Source organism: Leptonotus elevatus, chromosome 14, assembly GCF_054856555.1.
Source record: "Leptonotus elevatus isolate MCC_2025b chromosome 14, RoL_Lele_1.0, whole genome shotgun sequence".
Lineage (NCBI taxonomy): Eukaryota > Metazoa > Chordata > Actinopteri > Syngnathiformes > Syngnathidae > Leptonotus > Leptonotus elevatus.
Genome location: NC_141252.1, coordinates 16,332,317 through 16,359,788, shown reverse-complemented (window position 1 = coordinate 16,359,788; position 27,472 = coordinate 16,332,317). Strand labels below are relative to the sequence as shown.

General features: G+C 41.7%; 2 protein-coding genes and 1 long non-coding RNA gene across 3 annotated transcripts; 2 read left to right on the top strand and 1 right to left on the bottom strand.

The window, feature by feature from the left end:
* The first annotated feature begins 5,426 nt into the window (after positions 1–5,426).
* On the top strand, positions 5,427–7,765 carry LOC147163176 (uncharacterized). The gene is made up of 2 exons (XR_015097173.1): positions 5,427–5,483; positions 6,774–7,765. It is a non-coding gene; the product is annotated as an uncharacterized LOC147163176 (long non-coding RNA).
* On the bottom strand, positions 6,746–12,099 carry supt7l (SPT7 like, STAGA complex subunit gamma). The gene is made up of 5 exons (XM_086095764.1): positions 11,986–12,099; positions 10,974–11,432; positions 10,550–10,874; positions 7,215–7,452; positions 6,746–7,135 (listed from the first exon to the last, which is right to left on the bottom strand). The coding sequence occupies exons 2-5, from the start codon at positions 11,396–11,398 to the stop codon at positions 6,843–6,845; spliced, it is 1,281 nt and encodes a 426-aa protein (XP_085951890.1). The 5' UTR covers positions 11,399–11,432; positions 11,986–12,099; the 3' UTR covers positions 6,746–6,842.
* Positions 12,100–12,313: 214 nt separating this feature from the next.
* slc4a1ap (solute carrier family 4 member 1 adaptor protein) lies at positions 12,314–20,880 on the top strand. Its single transcript, XM_086095033.1, has 14 exons — positions 12,314–13,132; positions 13,433–13,628; positions 13,725–13,853; positions 13,948–14,008; positions 15,077–15,216; positions 15,305–15,465; positions 16,880–16,949; positions 17,247–17,448; positions 18,957–19,053; positions 19,138–19,387; positions 19,543–19,641; positions 19,723–19,790; positions 20,395–20,464; positions 20,688–20,880. The coding sequence occupies exons 1-14, from the start codon at positions 12,320–12,322 to the stop codon at positions 20,735–20,737; spliced, it is 2,406 nt and encodes an 801-aa protein (XP_085951159.1). The 5' UTR covers positions 12,314–12,319; the 3' UTR covers positions 20,738–20,880.
* Positions 20,881–27,472: the final 6,592 nt, after the last annotated feature.

Here is a 27,472-nt window from a genome sequence, read left to right as displayed (position 1 = left end):
GTTTAAAGGTGCTAGCTAGCTAGCCAAACAGCTAACTAGACAGACAGACAGACAAATGAAGCTTCATGAAGCACTTGTGATTTTTTTTTACTCCTCTAGATGGCAATCTTGGTTTAAAGGTGCTAGCTAGCTAGCCAAACAGCTAACTAGACAGACAGACAAATGAAGCTTCATGAAGCACTTGTGATTTTTTTTTTTACTCCTCTAGATGGCAATCTTGGTTTAAAGGTGCTAGCTAGCTAGCCAAGCAGCTAACTAGACAGCCAGACAGACAGACAGACAGACAGAAAAATTAAGCACTTGCGATTTTTTTTTTACTCCTCTAGATGGCAATCTTGGTTTAAAGGTGCTAGCTAGCTAGCCAAACAGCTAACTAGACAGACAGGCAGACAGACAGACAAATAAAGCTTCATGAAGCACTTGTGATTGTTTTATTACTGTCTAGATGGCACTCTTGGTTTAAAGATGCAGTGGAAATGTAATAAATTTAATAATTTTCTATTGCACTTTATCTTGAAACCAAATGCACCACCTTAGAACAGTCAGAAAATATTGCAAGTGCTTCATTATGCTTCATGAAGCTTCATTTTCCCATGACTAGATTTTGCTGCTTAATTCAAACTCCACAAATGCAATATTAATCAGAATGCTGTGTTTAGACTGTTGAGGTACAGAGAACATATTGTTGTTAAGAAAATGTTTGACTTGAAAAACTTTGCCTTAAAAATGTTTTGAATCCAATTGTCTGCTGAAATACTGTGAAAAGAAGAGAAACTGAGGACAAACAAATTGGCAAGAGAGATTGTCGTCTGAATTTCAACACAAAGGATTTATGACAAAGAACATTAATCAAATTGTATTCAGTTATCGATGAAAGTGATAGTGTATTCATTAAGGTAAATGACTTGAAGGTGCCTTTTGAAATCTCAGGGTGGCTAGGAAAAAAGGAAAGACTATTAACACCAAACACTAAGGTACAACGCACTAAAAATACGGTCCCAGATGTGACGTGCTGTTAACTCAGTCGGCTCCTCGATTTTAGATGCAGGTGACAACACTTTACTGGTTGCTTAATGTAAGATTAGCGGTACATTTTTATTCTTAAATAGGATCGTGCCATGCACCTTCACCAGGTTTCTAATTATCTTTACATCGTGGTGTAAATTGATGAAATCCTGAGGTTAAAAGAGAAAGGACGCAATAGAGTGTTTCTTTCAACTAAGATAATTCACAACAAGGAAAGACAGCTAAAATTCAGGACATGAAAAGAGGACAACATCAAAACAAAGATTAAAACGTTTGTCATCTCCTTTTATTGCTTCGTTGCCTCTGCTCATGTGACCGTAATTAACGATGGAAATATTGTTTTCAAGCCAATGAGACCAAGTAATGATGAAGAAAAAGGCAGTTTCACAGGCATACTTTAACGCTGCCTGTTTAATTGGCATAGATCTCCTTAGCCTTTAGTAAAATGCTGGGTTAATAGAACAGCTTTCACGTTGCCATGCTTGCTATATCATCTAAGGGGTGCAAATAACCAATAACCATGATTATAAAAATGCGAGCGCTTCTATTCCGAGTCACAGCATCATCTCTGTCAGCCATTTTCTCATTCCATTTTGGAAAGTCTCAAAGTGTTTTGACAGCTTTTCGAAAATGTGGCAACAAACAGCAGATGGGATGGAATGGTGTCATACAGCTTCCACTCGCATAAAGTGGCAGTCGCACAACTGCAGTGTGAGAAAGGCTCACAATACTTTGTCAGACGCTACAAAAAGAGAGAGAAAAAACACTTTTCAACAACAGGGTGTGATGTTGGTGAGGGAACTCAAAAACACGACCTGGCATGTGAACCTTGGTCATGCTTACCGCGGTATTTTCAATTCACTTCTATTCAGTTTTAATGATACAAATGAAGCTTCATGAAGCACTTGTGATATTTTTTCACTCCTTTAAATGGCACTCTTGGTTTAAAGGAAATTTAACCATTTCCATTGCTCTAGCCTTCTTCAAACCAAGCGCACCATCTAGAGGAGTAAAAATATATCACAAATGCTTCACGAAGCTTCATTTCCCCATCAGTAGTCTCGGGGAACTCAAAGAGCACACACCTCGCTAGTTAAAAGACAAACTAAGCCCCAGCTGCAGCCCATTTCAACCACCAGGGCAGCATTTATCACATTATTAGAAGCCATGATATCTCTCCGTTGTTATGTTAATGTCATGAATGTTTAAATTGTAGACGATGAACGATGAGGGGCGCACACTGCCGTTTAATGTTAAGAAGTGAGAGACTGGGGGCTCCTTCACTATATCAATACATCACATGAAATACTTTCGGCGCTTGATGTGAACACATTGCCCTCACTTACATCAATTGAAGCAGAATAGAATGGGGAAATGCAGGTACTGTCTGTTGTATGAACTATGCAGGCATGGCACGCTGTCTAATGAGCTACACCAACATGGTGCTGCAACTTGAGGTGGAAAGAAACTGAAATCAGCTGACTGATGTGACAAATTTGACAATTATACAGTAGGGAGAGCTGCAGTAACAACATGAGTTCAATGTGAGTCTTTTTGTAAAATCAACTGCATGCAGTTCAAAAGAGACTAAATTAGGTGTCAAACTTCACTTGATTATCAAACACGTTGTCTGTTTTGGCTTCCTTATAGTCTATATCATTTAGAATATTAAAAAAAAATAACATGCAGAGCTGGCTGATCCTCTCTATGTACTATCTTTTGTTATAGGTTCCTCTTTTGTTGGCCATCCAGTAGGTAACACTAGTCCTAAAGTGAACTGTAATGTGGCGGCACTATGCTATATAAATAAAATATCAGTAACAGCAAGCGTTTTGGGACGATGTAGTGCGAAATTAAGCCATTTGTTAACATTCTGGACAAATCAGAAGTCTGGTAATTGGTATCACTGCATTGGCACTGAAGCCTCCACTGAGGAGGGGGGGCTTCATGCCAGGTTGACGTTTGCGCGTGACACAACACTGCCCTCCAGTGGCGGATAAATGAACTTCAAGTCTTAGTACCTTGGCGTTTCCTCTGTCTTTCCAGAAAAGAGAGTGACTCAAGGACAAAATTAAAATTGTCAATATGGCCCAACAGTAGTCATCTCACTCATCTTGTGCTTCTAATTGATTTGCAAGAAACCTGCTGCTCCTCAGGAATAACAACTAATCAGAGACATGAGACGTGACTGGCGAGGTGTCATACATCTGAAACGATGGCGGAATATCCACCTCAACGGGTTTAAAAACCAACAACAAAATATATCCCGTGTTTGTCAGTAACAGATCAAAGGGACATCAAGCAGCTGAGAGAATTAAGAAGGAAACTAGAATTAGCAACATTTCTGCTCAACAGGCAAGTTTATCACCTATTTTCAATTTTTTCTTGATTGTACATTTTACAAAATAGTGAGTGAGCAGCCCTGCCCAATCTCCTTCTATTTATGATATATTATGATCCATCAGTATATTTAAGCGCCAATATTACACTAGTCAGTGACATTAAAGGGCCACTTGATTGCTCTTAACATGGGCACTTGGGCTATATAAAAGGTGTCTATGTAAAAATGTCAGCACTAAAATTCAGTCCCCGAAAGAACTCGTCAGTGAATGAATGCGTTTTATATGACTACATTTCACACATTTTGTGCCACCTACTTTGTGGGCGCGGCCAGCTTGTTTCTCCATCTCACCCGGTTGATGTCATCGATGGAAAGAAGCAGTCTAATATGTTTCTTGGCTAATTGTTTTGTCATGTTCTGTTGCCATCTAGTGTCTGAAAACGGTGACCAATCGCCACCAAAATTCATATGCACTTTCCTAGTCTTGTTCTCTTCTACCTGTGAAAGCATAAAAGCGATCGGCACAATATTTGGGACTTTATTGACGTAATCGAAATCCACAAAATTTAAAATATTTAGGTCATTTTTAGTTTTTGTTAATAAGCTGAAGTGTACAGGAGAAGGAATGTGCATAAGAATTCCGGTCCCGCTCTGGCATGCACCAAGACATGGGAAAAGGAAGGGGGGTAGGGCGTGGCTATACTAGCTATTACGAAGGGGTGTTTTATAAATGCGTTTGTTATATACTAATTTCTCCAAAACAAATTGGTGAAATTGAAAATGCAAGCTAGTATAATTTTCCTGATCAAAAATACATAAAGAGAGTTTATGAGTGGAAAATTGGCCTTTAAATATGTTACAAATCGACACCACAGCGCACAGCATTAAACTTCCTTAAATACGGCATACACACCAACTACTCTTAACCACATACGGAGCAACAGTGCCAATGGCTTCTTTTTTTTAAGTGTGATCAAGCAACCATGACTTAGCTATCACAGAACTTAATTAGACGTTAGTATAAACCTGGCTATAAGCACTTCTCCCACTCGGAACATGCACAGCAAACTGCCCGTGGATTTGAATGTATCAGCTCATTGAGCAGGAAAAAAATTAAGCAATTACTTCGCCATTAAGGCTGAATGCACATTGTCTTCATGATGTGTACAACCAAACGGTGCTTCCTGCTGGTGTCAGTTTGGCTGGAACAGATGCTAATTTAGCAGAAACGCTTAAGGTTGGTAGGTGTGTGAAGCGTGTATAGTGCAGCCCCTACCAAGTGGATTGCGTTACTGGGGCCTCCATGCAGAGGAGGAATGAGGAGGTAAAAATGGTTCAAGGTTTTTGTTCCTGGCTGTGGAGTTCACATATGAAATGAAAGTAAAACATTCAACTTAATTATGGAAATTATTATGAAAATAGGAAGCATTCATACCTACATTTTTCATCATGTCTACCTTTTAACAACCCTAAGACTCAAATCAAATCTTATGTTTACGTTGCTATATAATTAATGCCTGGCAATGGCAACTTTATATAAACCACCGACACTTCATTGCTTTTGTTGTTCCTCCTCACATGGCTAAAAATGTGGCTTAAATAAAAGAAACAACAGTTTGACACTGCAAACTGCAACTACAATAACATTGGTTAAGAAATACTGTAACTTATTGACATTACACTGAAAAAATGGGGATTTATATTTACTTGAAAAAGCTTAGTTAAGATTGATGCACTCAGATATTCTAAGTAAATTTTATAAGATTAACTCGAATTTCTGATGTGAAAAACGTTACTAGATTTTTTTTCAAGTAAATATTAGGGGTATGCCAAAAGATCAATTCTCACAAGAATCGTGATTCTCATTTAGTATGATTCAGAATTGATTTAAATGTCCCCAAATCTATTTTATTTTAATTATTTTACACTGTCTTGCCCTGGTATTTGTTAGCGCTGTTCATGTTGTACACAATTTGGCCACTTAGGAGCAATGTGGTTCCACGCGTTCTGATACACTGTTAAATTGTAGCCACATTAGAGAGTAGAAGGAAAAAGTCATGATCATGCCAATAAAAGTTGGGATGGGGGGGTTGCAGCGTACTAAGAGCATATGCCGGTGAGTAATGTTAACATGCTTCTCTGTAATATGGGTGGGAATTATGATTCGATTAGATTCAGAATCGATTTTTGATTCAGAATGGTTGATTCAAAATGATTTGATTGACAATGATTTCTGCTTCAATTTATAGATGCACAATGAATCGGCATGATCTACTCCAGTCTGACTTGCTAATGCTAATTAGCGTGCTAATCGCGGCACTTTCATCACTCAAAAGAACGGCTATTCATACAAAACACTTTGGGAATGTTTAAAGAGAAGCATCTTAACATCATATGCTCTTCCTACGCTGAAAAAAAAGACTCTTTTATTGGCATAACTTGATTGTGACTTTTTTCTTCTACTCTCTAATGTGGCTACAACTTAACAGTGTATCAGAACACGTGGAACCACACTGCCCCTAAGTGGCAAAACCGGGCACAACATGAACAGCACTCCCAATAAAAGGCACACTAAAACTTTCAGGGCAAGACAGTATAAAATAATTTAAATAAAATCGATTTTGGGACATTTAAAAACGATTCTGAATTGTACTAAATGAGAATTGCGATTTTGAGAAGCGTTTTGGATGAATAGCCGTTCTTTTGGGTGATAAAAGTGCCGCGAGTAGTGCGCTAATTAGCATTAGCAAGTCCGACTGGAGTAGATCATGACAATTCTTTGTACATCTATACATTGAAGAATAAATCATTGTCAATCAAATCACTTTGAAACAAAAGTTCTTTTGAATCGAAAAATCGATTCTGAATCTAATTGCGGACCCAAAAATCGGAATAGAATCGTGAGACAGTCAAATATTGCCACCCCTATCTATTGTCTGTTTTAAAAGAACTCTTAAGACATTTGTATGGTTCTTTTCCCCCTCTAAGATGTTTTTATAACCAAAAAAATGCACGGCGTTTTTCTTCTCTACTTGTAGCCCTTTGAGATCTTGCAATGTAAAGGGTATTATAGATAAAATCCATTATTATTATTATTATTATTATTACCCCTAATAAATATCAATCCCTATTTTTCAGTGTAGTTCTGTAAAAAGTGGATTTTTGGGGGTATTTTATTTTTTATTAGATTCTGTTGCCCTACGGCTGACTGATGACTAGTATTTACCTCAACTATACCCACAAATGGGATAGGCTCCCACTATTAACCTTAAAGGGGAAGTCAATTCCCCCCAAAAATCTTTATATTCTATGTAGCCCCACTAATCTAAACATGGTATTCTGATTACTATTGTGTTTGTGGAATAAGAATTAAGCAGCAAAATCAATTTTTTTTTATCCATCTTAGGAGTCGGATCATTCAACATGCCAGTCAACGTATCTAATCTTTGGGGAGTCCAGTGCCTCCAACATGACGTCACATCTTCTTCGCTCGCTTCTTGGGTCTCTGGTTGAAGACGGGTGATGTGCTCATCAGGGAGTCGGGCGAATGTGAGGCATAGCTGCCATCTGACGCCGCACCTGCGGGAGAAGACCCCATGGCGCCTCCCGACTCGCTCATAGTCGACATGGGGTCCCCCTCCTCAAACACATCCCCACCCAGGTGGTGATGGGGATGAGGATGGTGAGCAGCACCTTGGCCTTCATCACCGTCATGTGGTTCCATTTTGACCTGTGGCCACAAGGGGGAGGTGTTGGCCACACCACCACCTTGAAATAACCGAGAAGAAAATGGAACAAAGTCAGTTCAAGGCATAAGCATGAAGCGCCTGAGAAAACAATCACTCACTTGATGTGTGAGGAGAATGGTCGGCATCCAGGCCTGCGGACAGCCTCTCGCCGTGAGCCCCGAGGACCCCCATGGGCAAGGCTTGATCCCCGGATGCGAGGTCGGCCTCTGGCTCCTCACTAACCGGGAAGGAAATGTCACTCATGGGCTCCTCCTTGATCCTGAGGGGCTTCGAGTCCTCCAGAGCCTTTTCAGGATTCACCAACCTTTCGTATTCTTCTGACAGATCATTACTGACCTGGATGGGCAAAAGCTATTTTCAGTCCTTATCAGCAGTTAAACATGACAAACAAGGAAATACAAAAAACAGCGCCTCCATTGTCCACAGCTCCAGGTGGTTATTATGCAGCTCGTTAGTTATTCAAATGAGATACTATTTATTTAGTTTCACAATTTAAAACGGGTGTTTTGATAGCATGCTTTCATTAAAATATCCCACAAATTACAGCACTCAATAAGTTTAGACGAGGCCAGTGGCTGCCATTTGTGAAAAGGGAGCCTAAGTGTAAAGAAAAAAGCAAGCACATAGTAAAATAAAAGCGCTTCCTACACTTGTGAGTTAGTGTGTGGTATATGGCACATAAAGTGGACTTGACACATTTTCCATATTAAGTCCCCAGTATTCACAATAAATAAAAATGCTCATCACTATGACCATTGTCAAGTGTTATATTTAGAACAGTAAACTGTGCTGAAAATATATTTGGATTGCTTAAAACACTGTAAAACAAATTATACTATCACAAATCCATGGCATTTTCTAATATGGTTGCTTTTCAAATATACAGCATGTACTGTATCTAAATTGGATTCTACTTTAACTCATTCACTGCCATTGACGGCTATAGACGTCAAAAATTCATTTGAACTATTTCTAGTTTAACATTTTTTCCCACTTTTGTTAACAAAAGTATGAAAACCTAGAATTTCTTTTTTGTATTAGAACAGATATAAAATTTGTAATTAATTGTAAGTTAACTTGTGAAGTCATGCGATTAATTACGTTTAAAAATTGTAATCGCCCGACACCCAAATTTTTAATTAATTATTTGAAAAAAAAAAGTACAAATTTAAAAAAAAAAATTTAAGAAAAGGTTATTAAAAATTATGTGCATCAGGCGATTAAAATTTGTAATCATAATTAATCGCATGACTTCACTAGTTAGCTCACGATTAATCACAAATGTTATGTTCTAATGTTCTAAAGGTAAAAAAAGAAATCTAGGTTTTTATACTCTTGTTAACAAAAACGGGGAAAAAAATGTTAAACTAATAAAAATTGTTCAAATTAATTTTTGACGTCTACCGCTGTCAATGGCAGTGAATGAGTTAATACAAAGTGGGGGTGAAAACATTTTTTTTTTCAGATTAATACAAAAAAAACTAATAAAATTGAGAAAAGCTTCATAGGAGTCAGACACAATATGTACAGTATTTATGTCATGCTAAGCATGCTGCAGCAAATGTTACAAAAAATAATAATAATCATTAATGATGCATACCTATATTAAAGGGACATGTTCCAGAAAACTGACTTAATTAGTGCCTAACCACCCACACCAAGTGTGAAATTAAGCAACCAAGTAAAAACGTTATGTTTCCTAAATCTAAAAATGTGTGTTTTGAATTTATTTATTCTGGGCAAAGATCCACCATTTCCAAGCGCCGACCTAAGTAGGTCCAGCCACGGGATGACAAGGAAGCACCACCACATTAGCTTCTGATAACCAGCAGACACTGAAATTATTGGCAAAATTGTCAATATGGGCCGGGAGATATTTGTGTTTGTTGATGCTTGCTTAATGCACCACATGCATGGTAGCTAATTGACAATTGTGATTTGGCAGCTTGATGTTGTTGACGTGCTGCCTCGTCTGCAAGGATAAGTGTCTAATTTTCTTTGCAAATGCCTTTTATTAAAATGCCTGGGACCTGTTTTAAATTGTGAAATAAAATGCATTTGCATTTTTTTTAATATAAATAAACTGGGTTCAATTAGTGTTGCCCAGAGTTCAAAGCAAATGTAGTGAAGCAGCATTTGGCTGTTATGCTGCACGCAAATGGAACAAGCTGCCAGAAGAAGTGGTAAGCCCCAAGTTTGATTGCTTTTAAATCCAGGTTAATAATATGCTTTTTCCTCCTGTCTATTGATTAATGTTTTTTTTAAAGCATTTTAAAATCAATTTCACTGTACGTTCGTTTAGTGATGCGAGAAAGCCGCTTTTTCATTTTGTTGCTTTTCTTTTGACTATCTTTCAATTCAATTTAAAAAAAAATTCATTATTTAAAAGAAAAAGAAAGGAATAAATTGTGTAAAGCACACTGTGTATGAAATATATATAAATAAAGTAGAGCTGTCAAACCATTCAATTTTTTTAATCAGATTAATCACATTTTAGAATTTTGGTTAATCCCTAAAATAAAAAGGCCTTCTATCAAAAATATTTTGCCCGCCAAATTTGAAGAGCACCTGTTTTATGTTAATTATTTTGACATTTAATGTTATAAGGACATCTTCAAAAAAAATTGATCCACTGCACACACTCATTATTGTTGTTCCGATATTGATACTTGTATTGGCAGAGGCCCCGATACTGCATTAAAACAGTGGTATCGGTGAGTACTAACAAGTAACATGCCGATACCATTAATTCTGAAGCTAATATAGGACTTTGGATGCAGCATCTTGTATCTTGCTCATGCACGACATTTACTGATGTGTGACATGTTCACTGCATGCCGAGCTAACATATCCTATTGGCCCTTGAATGCTCTGAACCAATGGCAGGACAGCTTTTTCATGTTGAGAAAAAAAATAACTTAGGTATCGGTATGGTATCGGCATCGACGTCTGATGCCCCTAATTTTTTATAATCTTTTATTTTATTTCATTTTCTTTTAAATTTTAATTAGCTTTTTTTTTTTTTTAAGAAAATATTATTCAAAATTAGGGGTGTCAGGCGATTACAATTTTTAATAGTAATTAATTGCATGACTTCACTAGTTAACTCACGATTAATCACAAATTTTATATCTGTTCTAATACAATAAAAAAAACATTTATAGGTTTTTATACTCTTGTTAACAAAAGTGGTGAAAAAATGTTAAACTAATAGAAATAGTTCAAATTCATTTTTGACGTCTATAGCCATCAATGGCAGTGAATGAGTTTTAAAAAGCTTTTTAAAAAAATCCCCTTTCCTAACATTTCGCAGCAAAGAGCATATATAGCCCCACTGAACGGACTGATAAGATTTAGAGGAGCTTCTAAGCATACATGATCTCACAAACGACACTATTATGTTACTTGAGCCTGTGGCCAGTCCTTCCCTCACCTGTAACATGTAGCTGTGATAATCCTTGATGCGCACTTGCCAGAAGCGCTGCAGGGCTAGCACACTGCCGATGCCCACTTCATGGAAAACTTGCTCCATCACGTCAGGAAAGGGACTGGCCCCCAGCCGGGCCTCCCTATCCACAGCTACCCGCAGGAGGCGGGTCAGGCGCAGGTAGTGCTCGTGAACCAGGTCGGTCAGAGTTTCTAGCACGCTCTCTTGAGCCGTTTCAAAGCCTGCGTGGGCCAAGATGGTGGCCACTGACTGATATAGGAGCTGTCTGCAGGAGGGCCAACTCAGCTCTGTGACTGGCTCCCCTCTACCCCTGAAAATGGGACAAGTGCAGAATGTTTTGAAACAGTAGCCCATCTGTAGCTGGACGGTCACGGTTCAAAAGTTAGAATGCACTATAACCTTGACTTACTTATAAAAGTCACTTTCAGGGTCACTGTGGCGGAGTTGGAAGGGTTGCCGGGGATCTTTGCTGTCAATTGGTAGCAAGTCATCAGGCATTGCGGGTGGGGTTGGAGGGCGCAGGGGCAGGTTCGTATCAACATCCTCCAGCTTGCCGCCAGCCTCGGAAGATGTCGAGCTCTGACCCTGAGCTGCCGCCAAAAGGCCACGGAGGCGGCGGGCGTGCTGGCACAGCTGCACCGTGTGAATGGTGAGACTGCAAGGCTCGGACGGTACATCCAGCATGGTGGTGGGGCGCGGACGCTGGGCCGACGGCTGATGCAGCGGAGGATCCTGCATTTCCACCGATCGAAATTCCCGCTGGAGCAAATCGAAGGAGCTGCGACTGGCGGGAGCCCCTGCAGGCCCAGGGATCTCACCCCAGTAGCGCATCATGACGAGCGATCACAGACAAAACTTTTGGGGGATACTAAGAAGGGATGAAAGGCAAAAAGACAGCTCTACATTATTAGAAGTTGCAAAATATTCACAATACTGACTGACAAGTAGGGTTGTACATTTTCAAAGTAGGAAACTTTTCATGGGAATTATTTATGGAAGTAAACCGGAAACTCAAAACGGAACTAAAACATTCTGTACAGGAAAGCAAATTTGCCCTTATTTCTAATAACAAGCTGACGATGGCATAGACAGACTCTCAGTAGACCAACCTGCATAAATAATAATAGTTGTTATTATTACGTTTGTAAAAACGGCAAAAGAAGTCCTTGTCCTGTCTCGCGCAGCTAAATAAAAAAAATCGTACTTGTTATATTGAGTAAGTTATATCAAGATAAAAGCAAATTACATTCAATCGCTCAATCATAACTGTCAAATCGAAAGCCAGTGATTGTGCTCCTCCAGTGAGTTTAGAAAAGCAACGCATTTCAGTGCATTGAGGCGCGACACCTACACTACGTACATGGACATTGAATAGACAGAAATGTGTCTGATAAAGTGAAAGAATAGCAATTGTTGCTCACCTTTTCAACAAAAGAAGCGTTTGCTAATGTATGTATACATTAGTATACACAACCAATGAGCTTAGTTGTTATTTGAAATGTTGAACAGGAAATAAGCCTTTCTCTTTCACTTGTAACACTTTCCGGTGAAACAACAACGACAACGAAAATTATTCCAGAACGAAAAACGTGCTACAACAACAATTTTTTTTTAAGTTGAACATCGATCATTTTTGTTTAAAAATAGGTGTTATTTGTAATTTTATTGTAGTGCTAATGTTCTTTTTGGTTAAGTTCGTTTGGTTTATAAACAAAGGAAGAACCCGGACTAATTTGATGGTGGCACCAAACAAACATGGCCGCCTCCGAGCAGCTCGACGTGAGCGTGATAAACACGGCTGCAAAAGAAACCAACTCTGCGATGTCAACAGCCGAGAGCTCGGTCGCAGAGAACGACACAGGACGCGAAAAGAAAGAAATGCCCGGAGATGACCAGAAAACCACGGACCTTTTTAAAAAACCAACTGCGTTCGCTGCGCCTTTCCTCGTCAGCAAACGCAGCCTGAACGCTGCTGCCTCTCCATCCAAACCCGCAGCAGAGACGAGATGCGAGAAAGAGAACAACGAAGCACAAGTTGAGGACACTAATTGCGAGCCATCCATTACTCCAGCGGACTATAACGAAGCGCCTGAAAATATCACAAATGGCGATGAACAAAGAGACATTCCTCCAGTAAACGTGAAAACAGAATGTAAACCAAGAGCGGGCCCGCCCACTGGCAAGTTCCCCCCTCTCCCATACACAGAGCCGACGTGGGGTGGCCCTGCTCCGGAAGACGTCTATTCTCTTGAAATTCTGAAAAACGGCACCATAGTGGACAAGGTGCCACTTGCGCATAGAGGTTACTTCGTGGTTGGACGTTTGCCGGTGTGTGACGTCACTCTGGAACACCCGTCCATCTCCAGGTATCATGCTGTCATTCAATACCGCCAGCAGTCTGGCGAAGGAGAGTCTCTCGGCGAGGATCGAGGTTTCTACATCCAGGATTTGAACAGCACACACGGTACCGTCGTCAACAAGAACAAGATTCCTCCCAAGACGTACATAAGACTCCGCGTTGGATACGTACTTAAGTTTGGAGGCAGCACGAGGCTATTCATCCTACAGGTATACTGGAGCTTGGTTTTATTCTTTCAGCAATTTCCTTCTTATCATATTACTGTAATTGATTTGATAAACGCTAAAAGAGATGACAGTGTAGCCCTCAACCTCAAGTTGATTCAACACCTGTTGAGTTTTCGCCCATCCACTCCAAAACTTTGAAACTCTGTTCCATTTAGGTGTGTAATCATTACGAGTGTTGACCTATTCATATGATTACTTAGGGCAGCAGCAAAAACAAAACAAAACTGCTGTTACCTCATATACAGTTTCCTATGTTATGCAAATAAAGTATTTTCCTCTCAGGGTCCAGAATTTGATGAAGAAGCGGAATCTGAACTAACAGTCACAGAGCTGAGGGAGCAAGCCAGTAAACAGAGGGCGACGCTCGAGAAGAGAATGATGGAAGAGGGCTCTGACGAAGAAGATGGAGAGAAGGACGAAGAGAAAAGCGTCAAGAGCAAAGTGTCCAGTCAAGACTCGGGCTGTTCTTGGGGAATGGGTGAGCTTTTTAAGGCTGCGCATGGAAGCGCTGAGTTGAGTTAAACATGATCTGCTTTCTTTTTACACCATGTAACACCATAAACTCCCCATGCAGCTGAGGAGGCGCTTCCAGAAGAAGACGAAAATGGGGAGAACCCCTTTTCAACAGAGTTCCAAGAAGACCAGGAAGCTGCCTATTTAAAGGACCCTAAGAAGGCCTTACAGGGTTTTTATGACAGGGAAGGTAATGCGCAATGAATCCACAGCAAAAGAGGGCAGAAAATGTCGTGAAAAAACGTTTTGACTTTTAATAATACAGTATTTACATGTAACATCAGGCGAAGAGCTGGAGTTTGAGTATGAAGACAAAAGCCACGGCAGCTGGCTCTGCAGGATCAAGTAAGTGTCTTGAAGACCCGTTAGCCATGTGTCAAGTGTCCGCTCAGTGATGCAATTCAGTGGTCAGGAATGCAAAATCCTGATCTCGCTTGTGGTTTTACTAGGTCGGAACAATTATTCGAATTCAAATTCACGTCGTAATGTAGAAGAAAACAATTTTCAAATCGCAAAGGCTGCAATTCGGGATGGGACTCTGGTTCATTAAGGTTGGTCGTTTTATTTCACGCACGCACGCACGCGCGCGCACACAAGTTTGTTTTACTATCTCATTAAAATAATGCATTTCCCCTAACCTCAACCATCAAAATTGATTGCCTACCCCTATTCCTTACCCTAACCTCAACCATAACCCGATTCAAACCTAAACACTAAAACCAAGTCTTAACCCTCAAAAAGAGGTCTAAACTTGTGGGGCCCAGCAAAATGGCCACACGTGGACGGGTGGGCCCCACAACTCTGAAATCCCGAAATGTTGGCCCCACTATGTAACAAAAACAAGACCACACGCACACACGCTGTACAGTGCCTTGCAAAAGTATTGGACCCCTTCGAACGTTTGAGGCTTCAAACACCAAGATATACAATTTGATTTATTTGTGAAGAATCAACACCAAGTGAGACACAATTGTGAAGTGGAATGAAATGTTTGATAGTTTGAACTTTTTTTTTTTAACTAATAAAAAACAAAAAAGTAGGATGTGCGAAAATGGTATTCACCCCCTTTTCTCTCAGTGCAGCCAATTGACTCCAGAAGTTACAGTATCTGGTGATTTCTAAATGATCCAATGTTGACCTAAATGACTGATGATGACTCAATTACAATCATTTTAATAAATCAGATGTTGTATATTGTGATACTAATTAATTTATTACAACAGATTCTGTGTCCATCACCGTACATATTTTGATTTTGGCATCCCAATCAAATGGTGTCAAAAAAGTGGGACAGTGCAGATCACCTATTGTGCTGCATTTTAACACCGGTAGCAACATTGTAAACGTTGGTAGAAAAGTGCTTCTGCAATGTGTTACGGAGCTGCAGAATGATCCTGCGGATCGGTCTTTCAGGCTGCCGGTGGACGATGCCTTGGGCCGACAGCTTGTTGCCGAGGTGACCGTCACGGGGAAGAAGAAAGAAGCGGCGGTCCAGTGCTGCCTGGAGGCCTGTCGGATGCTGGAAGCCAGAGGAGTCTTGCGCCAGGAAGCAGGTGGGAGGGCTCATTCTTTACCAAGCACCGTGTCAAGACTTTCCCGGCGTTCTAACAAGTGCTCCTCTGCTTGGCTACGCGCGTACAGTGTCCCGCAAGCGCAAGAAAAAGAACTGGGAAGATGAGGACTACTATGACAGTGATGATGACACCTTCCTGGACCGGACAGGCACCGTCGAAAAGAAGAGGAAAGAGAGAATGAAAAAAGCAGGAATGATTGAGGAGCGGCCGGAGACGTATGAATCACTGGTAAAGTCAGCAAGCATGCCACAGTAGAATACCGCAGAGAGTAGGGCTGTCAAAATGAAGCGATTAATCGATTATCAAATGAATCGACAACCATTTTAATAATTGGGTAATCGGTTGGAGCCATTTTTCAAATTCAAAATTGTCCAAATTCTCTTATTTCAGCATATCAACAGTAATTGTTTACTGATTTCTGTAGTCCTTCATAAAAGAAGACTGATTATCTTCTGTGTTTAATCCAAATAAGACATTTGCAAACATCTGTTTTTAATACAAAGTACGAAATAAACAATCGCTAGTTAATAAACAGTAATCGGGGGGAAATGCTACTTTGATGCTAAATTAAAATGATCGATAGATTAATCCATTCTAGAAATATCCGATAGTGACAGCACTAGTAGAGAGGGACTTCCTCTCTTAGTATCTTGTAGAGATGGGAAAAGAAAGCTTTATGAAGCACTTGTAATATTTTTTGACACCTCTAGATGGCTGTCTTGATTTAAAGATACAGTGGAAATGTCATCAATTTCCATTACATTATCCTTTATCTTTAAACCAAGATCACCATCGAGAGGAGTAAAAAAAAAATAATAATAATAATAATGATTGCAAGTGCTTCATGAAGCAAATATCTTGGTTAGTGCACTACTGCTAAGACAACTAGACAAAGTGCAATTTGTACAGAAATTGTGTGGGAATGCTGAAAAGCTGAATGCTAAGATTTGAATGTATGTGGTTATGAAGTAAATTGAAAGATAAATTACAAAAGTATTAAAATGTGGTCTAAGCGGGGTACTATTGAGCAAACTCTACTTGTTCGAAATCATGGCTAATGGCGTATTTATTTTGAAAAGTGTCACCTGATGCTGAAAGCTAGCATGCATTTAATCATTTCATTTCTTGATATGGTAGTCAATTGGTATACATTTATATCACTTAGCATAATGGCCATGAATATATTTGCAATGAACAGTTGAAGGTGGGATTCGAACCCACGACCCCCTGGTCACAATGCACTTTACCAACTGCTCCACTGAGCCGTGTCAGACAGGTGGTGATGATGAGAAGTTGTATGTATGGAAGTGGGCGTGGAAAAAGTTCAATGTCAGTCCGATTGAAAATAAATGGGGAAAAGTTGATATTTAACGTTAAATTGTGCGAACAATCTAAGTCATGTGAAATCAAGACAATAAATATGAATTTTTGAAGCAAGTTGAAATTTGAATGGCGTAAATCAAAGTGTGGAGAATAAAAATCTGCTTTCAGCATTCCCACAATTACTGGGAATAACTGCAATCTTGTCGATGCCGTTGAGGAATCAGATTTCATCAGGTTTTATTTATCGAATTAAGTAGCTGGGAAATATAGGTTGATTTTCAAACATGTAAAACACGTTTTTTTGTTTTTTCACCCGTAGCTGGCCAAGCTATCACAGGTGGAGAAGGAGGTAGCAGAAACGCAGAAAAAGCTCGGCACCCGTGGGAAAGGCGAGTCATTTTCAAAAAGACACTGCAACTGGAAACTATTCACAGCACTTCACTTGTCTCACTCTTCGTATGGCTCACTTTAAGATTTCATTTTGGCTGTTGTAATTGTAATACATTTGCAAAAATATTCCCAAAATGTTTTTCAACTTCTAGTCTCTATGGGGTGTTAGCACGGAATTTAGAGGAATTGTTTTTGTTAATTAGTTTTGAAATTAGGCCGTAACATAACAAAATGTTGATGAAATGAAACACTGGGAGTACTTGAACGCAGTCTTCATGTTGATATTTGCTGACCAGACGCTTCCGCCTCTTCGACCGACGACCCGCTGGACGCCTTCATGACGGCCGTGCGCAGCGATGCCAGCACGGACGCCAGCATGGATGCCGTGGAGCGCAGGAAGCTCCACGTGCACATGGCTGATCTGCGAAAAGATGCCCAGCGCCTGCGCAAGTTGGTGGAAATCACTCGCCCTTCGCAGCTTCCCTCGCTCATCCCCAGGTGAAAGCCTTCTTCGAGTGTTACTTTGAATCCTTCATGTGGATATGCTGTAAATAGAAATACATTGTACACTACTGTGCAAAAGTCTCAGGCAACCACCGACTTTGTTGTTTTAGTTGGGCTGGATATCGATTCTAATTTCCTCAATTGATTCGATTTCGATTCACAAGAGTTCAGTTCGATTCGATTTTTCGCGCCAATATTGATTAATTATGGAGCATCAATTCTTCTTAAATGTCAATGCCATGATAAAAACTCCACACATATTAAATTTTAATAATAAAGTAAATTTTGCGTAGGCATTCATTGATCAAATGATTTAGTTTAATAATGTAAGTAACACTTTATTATCGTTTAAGTGTTACACAAACATTGACATCAGCAAGGATGAGATGAAAATATTTTAATTTTTATTCTAATTCAATAATTGTAAATATAAACTAAAACAATTCTGAATTTTCTTAAGGTGCAATATGTCCGGTTTTCCATAAATGTAAAAAAATAGTTTTAAATTCATGTGAACAGTAAATTTCAAGAAAACAGTAAGATGAAAAATTATGTCCTTTAAAATTCTATTTTCTTAAGAGTTTTTTCTTTTGGGGGGGTGTCAATAATTGATTCATGGTTTTATGAATTGATATTGGGCTTGGAAAGGCGATTCTATATCGATTATTAAAAAAAAAAATAAGCCCAGCCCTGTTTTAGTTTAAATTATTTTATATAGTCAAACTTAGGGAAAGATACAAAATTGAATTGCGATGGAACAGTCACAAAAAATAAATAAATATCATAAATCATTTCATTTCCAGCATTTCCAAAATTTGTGTTACACTTAAGAATTCAGCCTTGGTGGAGGTCTGCATTCCAAGTGACATTCTAATCATAGATATTATGTTATTATGTATACACATTAAGTATACTGTAGTTTACGGAAGAAGAAAAAAAATCACGCGTTGGGGAGAAATATTTGACAAGAACAATAGAGCAAAAATACTCAGTCCCTAATTGTGTTGACAAGCAGCGAACGACTTCTGGTTGGATTCCAAACTTGCACTAAGTTCTAACTCTGGAAAAGCTTTTTTTGCCTACCTAAACTAGAATCTGGTGTCACATTGTGACCAAGAGTATCCTGTTCAGTTTTTGCGCCTGTAAATACTTGTAACAGATGCCTTATGTTAGAAGGTGGCGCCGGGAACGCACCAAAAAGTATTTGCCAACCGCCGAACGAAAGTAGAAGAAATTGAAGCAGAAGAAGCAGCAGTTGTCATGGCAACGAATGTGTGGTGTGTCACTAGTTCACCAACAAGCACAATAACGGACCAGGATTATGTTATTAGATTCTCGTTAATGTCAGCCATTTTAAACTAAAAAGAAAAAAACGTCTCCATAGTTTGGAGTGGAAATTTTGAATCCAAATGGTAGGTAGTCCAAAAAAATACATTGATTGTAACTTACAGTAAAAACATTTCTGTTTTTGAGTACAATTTGATCATATTTTGGTGCCGTAGTGGCAGCTCGACATCCGAGAAACCGAAGAAAGCCTTGCCGCTTTTCGGAGCCATGAAGGGAGGAAGCAAGTTCAAGCTGAAGACTGGCACGATCGGGGTAGGTGAATTTTATGTTTCCAAGTGGAAGATGACATGAAAGTCATCTTTAAGCAAACCGAACCAGTCTTCATTTCTTCTGTAGAAGTTGCCTCCCAAGCAGACCGCCTTGCCTCCTGCGCTGTTTAACATGAAAGAACTTCCACCTGGAGAAGAAGAAGAGGAGGAGGAGGAGGAAGAAGAAAAGAGGGAGGGAGAGCAGGAGACGGCTGAAAAAGAGGAGGATCATGAAGATAAAGTGTGCGCGTTGGATGTTGATCCCGTAGGGGCCAGTGAACTCATATCTCAAGAGACTTCAGGACAGAAAGGAGAAAAATCTGCGCTGGAGCCAAAAGGTCAACTGCCAGAAATTCCTTCAGAAAATACTGATTCATAATTTATGCCACTAGGTGGCAGTGTTAGTTGTAGATGCAAGGATAAACTTTTCAATTCCTCTCTAGTATTTTTGTCAAATGTCCTTATCATGTAATTTTTGGTGTACTCATATCAGAGCAAAGTCCTGTAAAGAGGAAAAGCAAAACTTGCTCTGGCACAGGGAACCCGCTTCCTCATCAGAACCTCAAGCCCAACCATGAGTCATCATCTGCTGGTGAGATTTACTGTTTCCATGCGGTGTTTCATGCTCCCCAGAAATGTCACCATCTGATCTTAACTCACTTTCTCTCAACAGAATCCAGAGACAAGGGTGACGAGGATCTCGGTCCGAGAAAGAAAAAGAAAGTCATGGGCCCCAGCAGGGTAGGGTCATCATAAAGGTTGCAAATTTACGGTCAATTTCTGGAAAGTTTTCCACTCCATAGGAATTCAATGGGGATTATTTGTTTACATTAAGATTTCGACTTTCAATAGGAATCGACTCTTAACTGAAGGTAAATTAATGGAGAAGTCATAAAATAAATATTTAGTTCTGCCATATAGTAGACATCTACACAAAAATACATAGCATGTACCTTAATCCATTATTTTTGTCCTCTTTACTTTTTGGAGCTTGCTCATATCTGAAATTTCGGCCCGCAATACCAAAAAATAAAAGACTCATAACTTGAAAAAAAATTGTAAAGTGGGTGACTTGTAAGTAGTGATGTCAAAATGAAGCTTCTTGAATGACTTGTGATTATTTGTTGCCTCCTCTAGGTGGCACCGTTGCTTTAAAGACGCACATTACACTAACCGTTATCTTTAAAACAAGAGCACCATCCAGAGGAGTATAAAAAAAAAAAGCTTCATTTCCAACTTTGAACATTTCTAGAATTTTACCACCACAGTCATTCTACACGTATGAAAGACGGAGTTAATATGACCGTGACACATAATAACACAGCTTCATGTTGTGTGTCCAAAGCCACCTCTGCAGCTTTCGAGTCAATATCCACAAGACGACCCCGATTACTGTGTGTGGGTGCCGCCGACAGGTAACTTGCAAAACACTTGCATTCAATTTAAAGTCAAGCTGGGTTGATCTGTCTGAATGATCGCATCTAGATGAGATCCAACAAACAGTCAGGAAGAAGATAATGCAGTGCGCTCTTGGTATTGCTCACGTAAACCATCAGAATAAAATGGCTTACTAACTGATATTGCATATTTTCATTTAAGTGAAGTTAAATTCATAAATGCCTTATTCATCACTTTCAGGTCAAACAGGAGATGGCCGCACGCATCTCAATGACAAGTACGGCTACTGACTCGTTCGTATCTGACCCAACACGTCAACGGGTCCCTGGACCAGCATCGTCACACTCCACGATCACGCTCATGAGAGACCACAAGGGAATGAAAGCTCTTCAAATAATGATGTCGGCTGAAGATGAGATCCAAAAAGCACCCAGGTCCCAGCTGACAAGCGTTGCCAATGCAGGCACTTGACCCCTTTGACCTCTTTGACACACAAGAATCAGGTTCCGTCCTTTTCACCATTCAGGCAGAAAATAGAAAATGGCAGGCCAAGATGAAGCAACTGAATTCAGCTTTTCTTTTTTTATCTCCCCTTGTCTCCGGCTGCTCCTCTTTCACTTCAAACCACCTGACATTCAATCTGTAGCCCTCCCCTATTTGGCTCTACTTGATCACTGGCATTGCTTTTTTTTTTTTTTTTCTCCCCCTGCGAAAGTGTGTGTAGCAGGGAGGGAGAGCAGTGAAGCAGCTTTTCTGACCATCTGGACACTTGGATGGCTTACTGGATGAAACGCAAGCTGATAATGACTCAAGCTACAGTAAACAGAGTTGTGTGTCAGCTGACGCACACACACACACACACTCACTCACTCACAGTCCAACCTTCTCAAAGTTCTCTTTTTAACAGGATTGCCTTTACGCGCCATTGTTGTGCGTTTATGTAGGATTCCCACTCATTCTCCGCTTCTTTTCTGCTGACAAAGTAAATACTTTTACATTGTATTTTGTTATAAAATATGTATTAAAAGGACTGCCTGGGTTATTTGACACACTGGACATTTTGTTATCTTGTTGTCTTGGCTGTCAAGATGTTGTTGCGCTCATCCTGGCTTCAAACATGCAGCACAAGCCTCGTGTGCCCCCACCACGCAGATTCTTTTCATACGCACCAACTGTGACAAACCAGCGATTAAACCACAGGCCGACACACTCGCTCACTCGGTGCAGTGGTCACAGCCACTTGGCATGCTTAAGCAACCTCGTTAGGGGTTATTAGGGGCACTTACATAAGGTCAGTTGGGTTAAAGCATAATTCTGCTGATTTATATAATACAAACAGCTAAGTTGTCTTCAAATAGTATTATAAAGGGACATGGCATTGGCAACTGTGTAAAAGTCCGCTAAATGATTTGACACTAGTGGTTGCTTGACATTAGCAATGGTTGAAAAGGTTGTCATTTTAGTCCTTTGCACTTGACCTAAATTATACATTACAAAAGCTGACTGCAAGTTATATTCTTGACATAGGGCAGTAACAGAGTGGTGGGAAGTAACTAAGTACAATTTGTCACTGTAATTACATTTAAATTGTTTACTCTTTCTGCTATCTGTACTTAATTTTACTCACAACTTTTTACTCCACACTCCTTTGTCAACAGGCTTGTTACTTTTTCCAACCTTCTAGATGTAAGTAGAGAGATAAAGTCGACTGGGATTGAGATCTTGAGAACGAGGAACGTGAACTAGGTAGAAACGATGTCGCAAACAAGTATATTATGTGCAATTAATATAATTGTATATATATAATATAATATAATGTATAATTAATAAACAATTTCAATCTATACTTGTAGCCCTTACTATCGCAAAAAAAACAATTCTTGTTAACTGGAAAAATAAACAAACTTTGAATATCAACCAATGGTCTAACCTCCTCATAAATCATATTTTAATGGAAAAAATATCTGCCTCAAATAAAAACCAAATGTCAAAATTTAAAGAAACATGGTCTACGTATATAGAATTTTTTAACCTAAACTTGGATTTTAATTCTGCCTGTTAGCGAGAGCCACAGCAGCGTTATAACTTGCATTGATGTTTCTGTATTAGGCAATTTGTAACTAATGGTTGTGTTTCTATAGTCAGGAACCCGGCTGCTGCCAGCGGGATCGAGCGGATTCACCTCCGATGGGCACCAGGGGTTGATATTCGGATTCACGGCATGCCAGTGGGTTAATTCTGTGGGTGCTGTCCCCCCTGGCGGGGAGTGGGCGGGTCTGCCCCTCTGTTGGCTGCTTGGAGGCGGCTGCGTCTTGGCCGTTCCCTGGGTCTCTTGGGGGGTGCTGCGTTGCGGGGCTTTCCCTGGTGTCGGGGGCGGCGCCGTTCCGGCGCGGTCCGTCGCTCTGGGCCCGGCGACGCGGTTCGGGGCCTGTGGGCCGCCGGGGTGCCCGGTGGTTCCCTCTCCCCTCCCCCTTCCTCCCCCTTGCTGCCTCTCCCTCCTCGCCTCTCCCCGCCCGTCCTCCGCCTCCCTGTCCCCTCTCCCTCGTCGCCCTTCCTCCTCCTCTCCCCCTCTCCTTGCGTCCCTGCCGCTGCCCCCTGCCCTTCTTGTCGTCCCCTTCCCTCCTCCCTTCCCCTTCCCCGGTACGCCTTCCTTCCCCTCCCCTGGGCCGGGGGCTCCATCCATGGCCCGGGTCTCGGTGCTATGGGGGCCGGCGGGGGTGGCTGGGGTTTGGTGTCGTGCCCGCCCCGCTCCGGTGGGCGTCCTGACACCTCGGGCGGGACCCAGTATCCGGGGGGCGAGCCCTATCGCCCCGCCGGACGGGTCCCATATGCCCGCCGGGGTCCTGGTGGGGTGGGTGGGGGCTTGGTGGGCCGGTGCGCCTCCTGCCCCCGCCCGGTTGGGGGGGCCCCGCTGGTCACACCTCTTAACTCACTACACTAGGTTTGCACAATACACTTTTATAGACATATAGGGCACATAACACACTTTGGGGGGTGGGGTAGGGTGGAAACACCGTCTTCACCCTACAACTCCCCTCCAATTTTAATACACCACACAACTTGTGGGTGGGGGGGGGGCTTGTGGGGGTGCCATCGGTTGGGGGCCGCAGTATAGAGCAGTGCTGCGGTCCCCTGTCCGTGTCGCCGCCCTATCTATTTTTTTTAATGCACCACATACACTCAGCAACATGCTTGGGTGGCGGGTGGATCGGAGCGTGGGAATATCATTTCCATCGGCTCCGGTTCACCTGCTCCTAATTTTAATGCACCACACACACACACTTGTATATACACTGGGTGGGGTCACATTCACGGTTTAGGGGTAGAGTTCGCCAGTCCGCGAGCTGGCGGACTCAGTAACAGGGGTTAATTTTCACAAAGAACGCTGGGGTGACGACCGGGGCCTTCCCCCGCTGGGCCTGGGGTTCGGGGGTGTCGGCCGCCCTCCGGTGCCCCCATCTCCCCCTTCTGCCCCCGGTGTTCCGTCCTTCCACACGGCGGGGGGTGGGGTGGGCGCGGCTGCCCTCTCCGCTCCGCTGTCCGGCCCCTCTTCGGCGCCGGTGCCTGGGTGCGGGTGGTCCCCGGGGGCTGGGGGTCGGGGGTTGGGGGGCTGCCGGTTGGTCGGGGGGGGGGGGCGGCTTTGTTGGGGGGGGGGTGGTGGGGGTTGCGGGGTGGGGGGGGGGTGCTGGGGGGGGGGTGTCTGGGGGATTGGGGGCGGCTGGGTTGGGGTGGGTGGCGGGGGTGGATGGGGGGCGGGGGTTGGGGGCCGGTGGGGTGCCTGGTGGGCCTGCAGTGCCCCTGGTGGGCCTGCAGTGCCCCGTCCTGCTGCGTTGGGCCGGGGGCGCGGGCCGTGTTGGGGCGGGGGGCGCTCCTGCTCCTGGGTTTGCTCTCCGGCCGGTGGCCCTGGTGGGGCCCGGGGGTCGTCCTTTGGCGCTGCCGCGGCCTGGGGGGCCCTGAGGTGTTGCGCTTGCTCTGTTCCGGCGGGGGTCGACGGCTCCCCTCTTTGGTGGAGATTTTCATGCATGCCAGATCCACCACACCAGCATCTACCGAAACTCAGACACAATCTGTTTCCTCCTCAGGTTATTGAATCGGTGGAGGCTGGTGTCTCGGATCTCACGCGGCTTCGTCTGTCCTTCCTTCCTTTTCTCGGTCTCTCCGTTGGTCTCTTGAGGCCTCCCTGATTTTATGTTTTTTGGATTTGTTGGGCTCTGGATGTTTCTTGGGCTGGGGAGGAGTTCTGGTGGGGGGTGTCTGGTCGGTGCTGGATTTCACCTTCCTTGGTTTTCTTCGGTCCCCTCGGGTCTCCTGGTGTTCGATTTAGGTGAACGGTATGAGATTTTTTTTCTAATAGGTTTTCTGGTGAGCTAACAAATACACGCACGCACGCACGCACGCACATACACATACTCACCCACACACACAAAAAAAATATATATATATGTATGTATGTATGTATATATATATGTATATATGTATGTATATATATATATATATATATATATTAAAAAAAAAAAAAAAAAAAGAGCAATGATGATGACATTTCCGAATGAACAATACTGAGCTCTTAATAAAAGAAAAAAAAAAAAAGTATATTATGTGCTTCTACTTAAGTACAGAGTGTACAAGGGGTTAGCACATCAAACCTATTTCAGAGGTTTGAATCCGGTGTTCCGTCAGATCAGCATACCCGTATCGTAAACTCTATCTGTAGCCTCACCCTAAACCAGAGGTGTGGACTCGAGTCATGTGACTTGGACTCGAGTCATGAATTTGACGACTTTAGACTCGACTTGAAAAAATGTTAAAAGACTTGCAACTCGACTTGACCAACAATGACTTGTGACTTCACTACGGACTTGAGCCCTTTGACTTAAATAGACTTGCTTCTTCCACCAAAACAAAAAGATTAAAATGTATGTTAACGAGTAAGTTCCTTCCAGTGTGTGCAAGCTGGGCTGACCATCATTCAACAAGTCAGGAAAGCCGCAAAGGCGCAAACACACCCCGCCTATGCTAAAGCAAACTTCAAAATAAAGCTGACCAAATAATACAGTGACCCCAATGCAATAGCCATGGTGGATTTTACTTTGAAGTTTGCCTGCATGGTGGCGTGAACGCCAGTTTGACTACTTCTCTTTGACAATTTGGCTTGCATTATCTAGGTTTTTATTGAAATGACATATTTTCTACCACCATTATAATGCCACCCCGAAAGTATATTAAATAGCGAATTTAGGACGCGAAGAAACTGCAAGTCAATTAGGCCGTCATTGCACGATACGGTACAAATCTCCGGCATTCGTGTAGCTAGTAGCTAACTGTTAGCGTTAGCATCGAGTGCCTGGCTAGCAACAATAGTTTGACAGCTGTTGCTTGGCTCGCTTGCTTTTCTTATTGTGGACCTATGCTACTTTTTACTCCCACCTCTGCTCTAAACTCAACCTAACACCCAACCTGTTCTTACTGCGCGTGGCCTGTTCCCTGCAGCACTTGCACAGAAGTGCAAGGTATGCTACTCTGACGGGTATGCTGTATGGTCGAGACACCGGATTCCAGACTTCTGTGTGCCAGGCCGCTTGCCCATTGAGTTGGGTTAGGCTCCAGCTCACCTGTGAATGTAAAATGGATCGAAGAACTATGACTGTATAAGATTGTTCAAACTCAAACATTGACCACATTTTGTTACCCCTCTGTTAATCAAAGAGAATGATCATAAAAAAACAAGAACAAATGTAAGCAAAATTAACCGATGAAAATCAGACATTGCTTTTGAACTGGGCAGCACATTCCTCTCTAGAATACAGAGGTACCTCGGAGTTTGAACATAATTCGTTCCTGTGAAGTGTTTCAAAGTTCAACCCAACTTCAGAAAAAAAATATTCCCATAGGAAATAATGTAAATGCAATTAATCTGTTCTCAAGCTCCAAAAAGAGAAAATTCCTATTTTAATTTCTATTTATGTAAAAAACATGTACGGTATTTAAGCAATAAAAATACTTTTTTTGTCGTGGTGCGATGGCATCAGTGGATGAAAAATGCTATGTTAATGCATGTTTTAGTTCAGTGCTGAGTTGGTGTATTTTACATTGGGCATATTGTTAGACTACTAAGGGGTCAGGCACGTTAGTTACAGTTAGTTACAGTTGGCGTGATAATCTCCTTCCTAAATCTACTGTGGTTCGTACGTAGCACTGTAATTTTGTCTTGAAGCCACTGGCACTGCTGTCTTTGTTTGGGCGACGAAAATTGTCGTGGAAAAATCAAAACGCTCTCACGAATGTACGGAGCACATCCGCGAGTATTCACGCTCTAATTGGAAATGAGCAGCGCTTCGTCTCGACTTTCGTGATGTGAGAATTCAGCGTTGCTCAGCTCCACTCGGCTACCTATTCAAGGTACGTTCGGCTTTGCTTGGGTGTTGGAACTCTGAGAATGAGGTCAAACTCCGAAATTATTTTACTCCGATTTTTGGGTTGAAGTGCGATTTATACGAGTTCTGAGACGTTCGAACCCCAAGGTTCCACTGTACTTTGGTAGTCTTGAGATTTTGTTGTACCCTTCACAGATTCAAGACACTCTGTGCTAGATGTAGCAAATCTTTCCAGAGCATAACACGGCCTCCTCCATGTTTCACAGTAGGGAAAGTGTTCTTTTCTTGGAATGTCATTTTTGTGTTTGTAAATTGGAGCCGATGTGACTTGCCAAAAAGTTCCAGGTTTGTATCGTCAGTCCATATGACATTCGCCCAGAAACTTTATTTACTTTCACCAGTGATGTCCTCCTTGGTCGTCCCCCATGAAGTACACTTTGGGTCAAATGACGGATGGTGCAATCTAACACTGATGTATTACCGTAACCTTGGAGTTAACCTTAAATTCTTTGGGAGGCTCTTCTGGGCTCTTTTATGACAGACAATACTCCCAACCTGAATGTCTGCCTTACTTCTATGAATTTTCAGAATATCAATCAATCGATTTAATATTTTCCCCAAGTCCATATTGCAAAAACAATCACCCTTAGA

Coding starts and splice junctions, on each gene's coding strand:
- supt7l (XM_086095764.1), bottom strand. CDS start 11,398: ATGATGCGCTACTGGGGTGAGATCCCTGGGCCTGCAGGGGCTCCCGCC. Junction 10,875..10,973: donor CCTGAAAGTGACTTTTATAA/GTAAGTCAAGGT, acceptor TCCCATTTTCAG/GGGTAGAGGGGAGCCAGTCA. Junction 7,136..7,214: donor CCATTCTCCTCACACATCAA/GTGAGTGATTGT, acceptor GGTTATTTCAAG/GTGGTGGTGTGGCCAACACC.
- slc4a1ap (XM_086095033.1), top strand. CDS start 12,320: ATGGCCGCCTCCGAGCAGCTCGACGTGAGCGTGATAAACACGGCTGCA. Junction 13,854..13,947: donor GGGTTTTTATGACAGGGAAG/GTAATGCGCAAT, acceptor ATGTAACATCAG/GCGAAGAGCTGGAGTTTGAG. Junction 19,791..20,394: donor AAGTCATGGGCCCCAGCAGG/GTAGGGTCATCA, acceptor GTGTGTCCAAAG/CCACCTCTGCAGCTTTCGAG.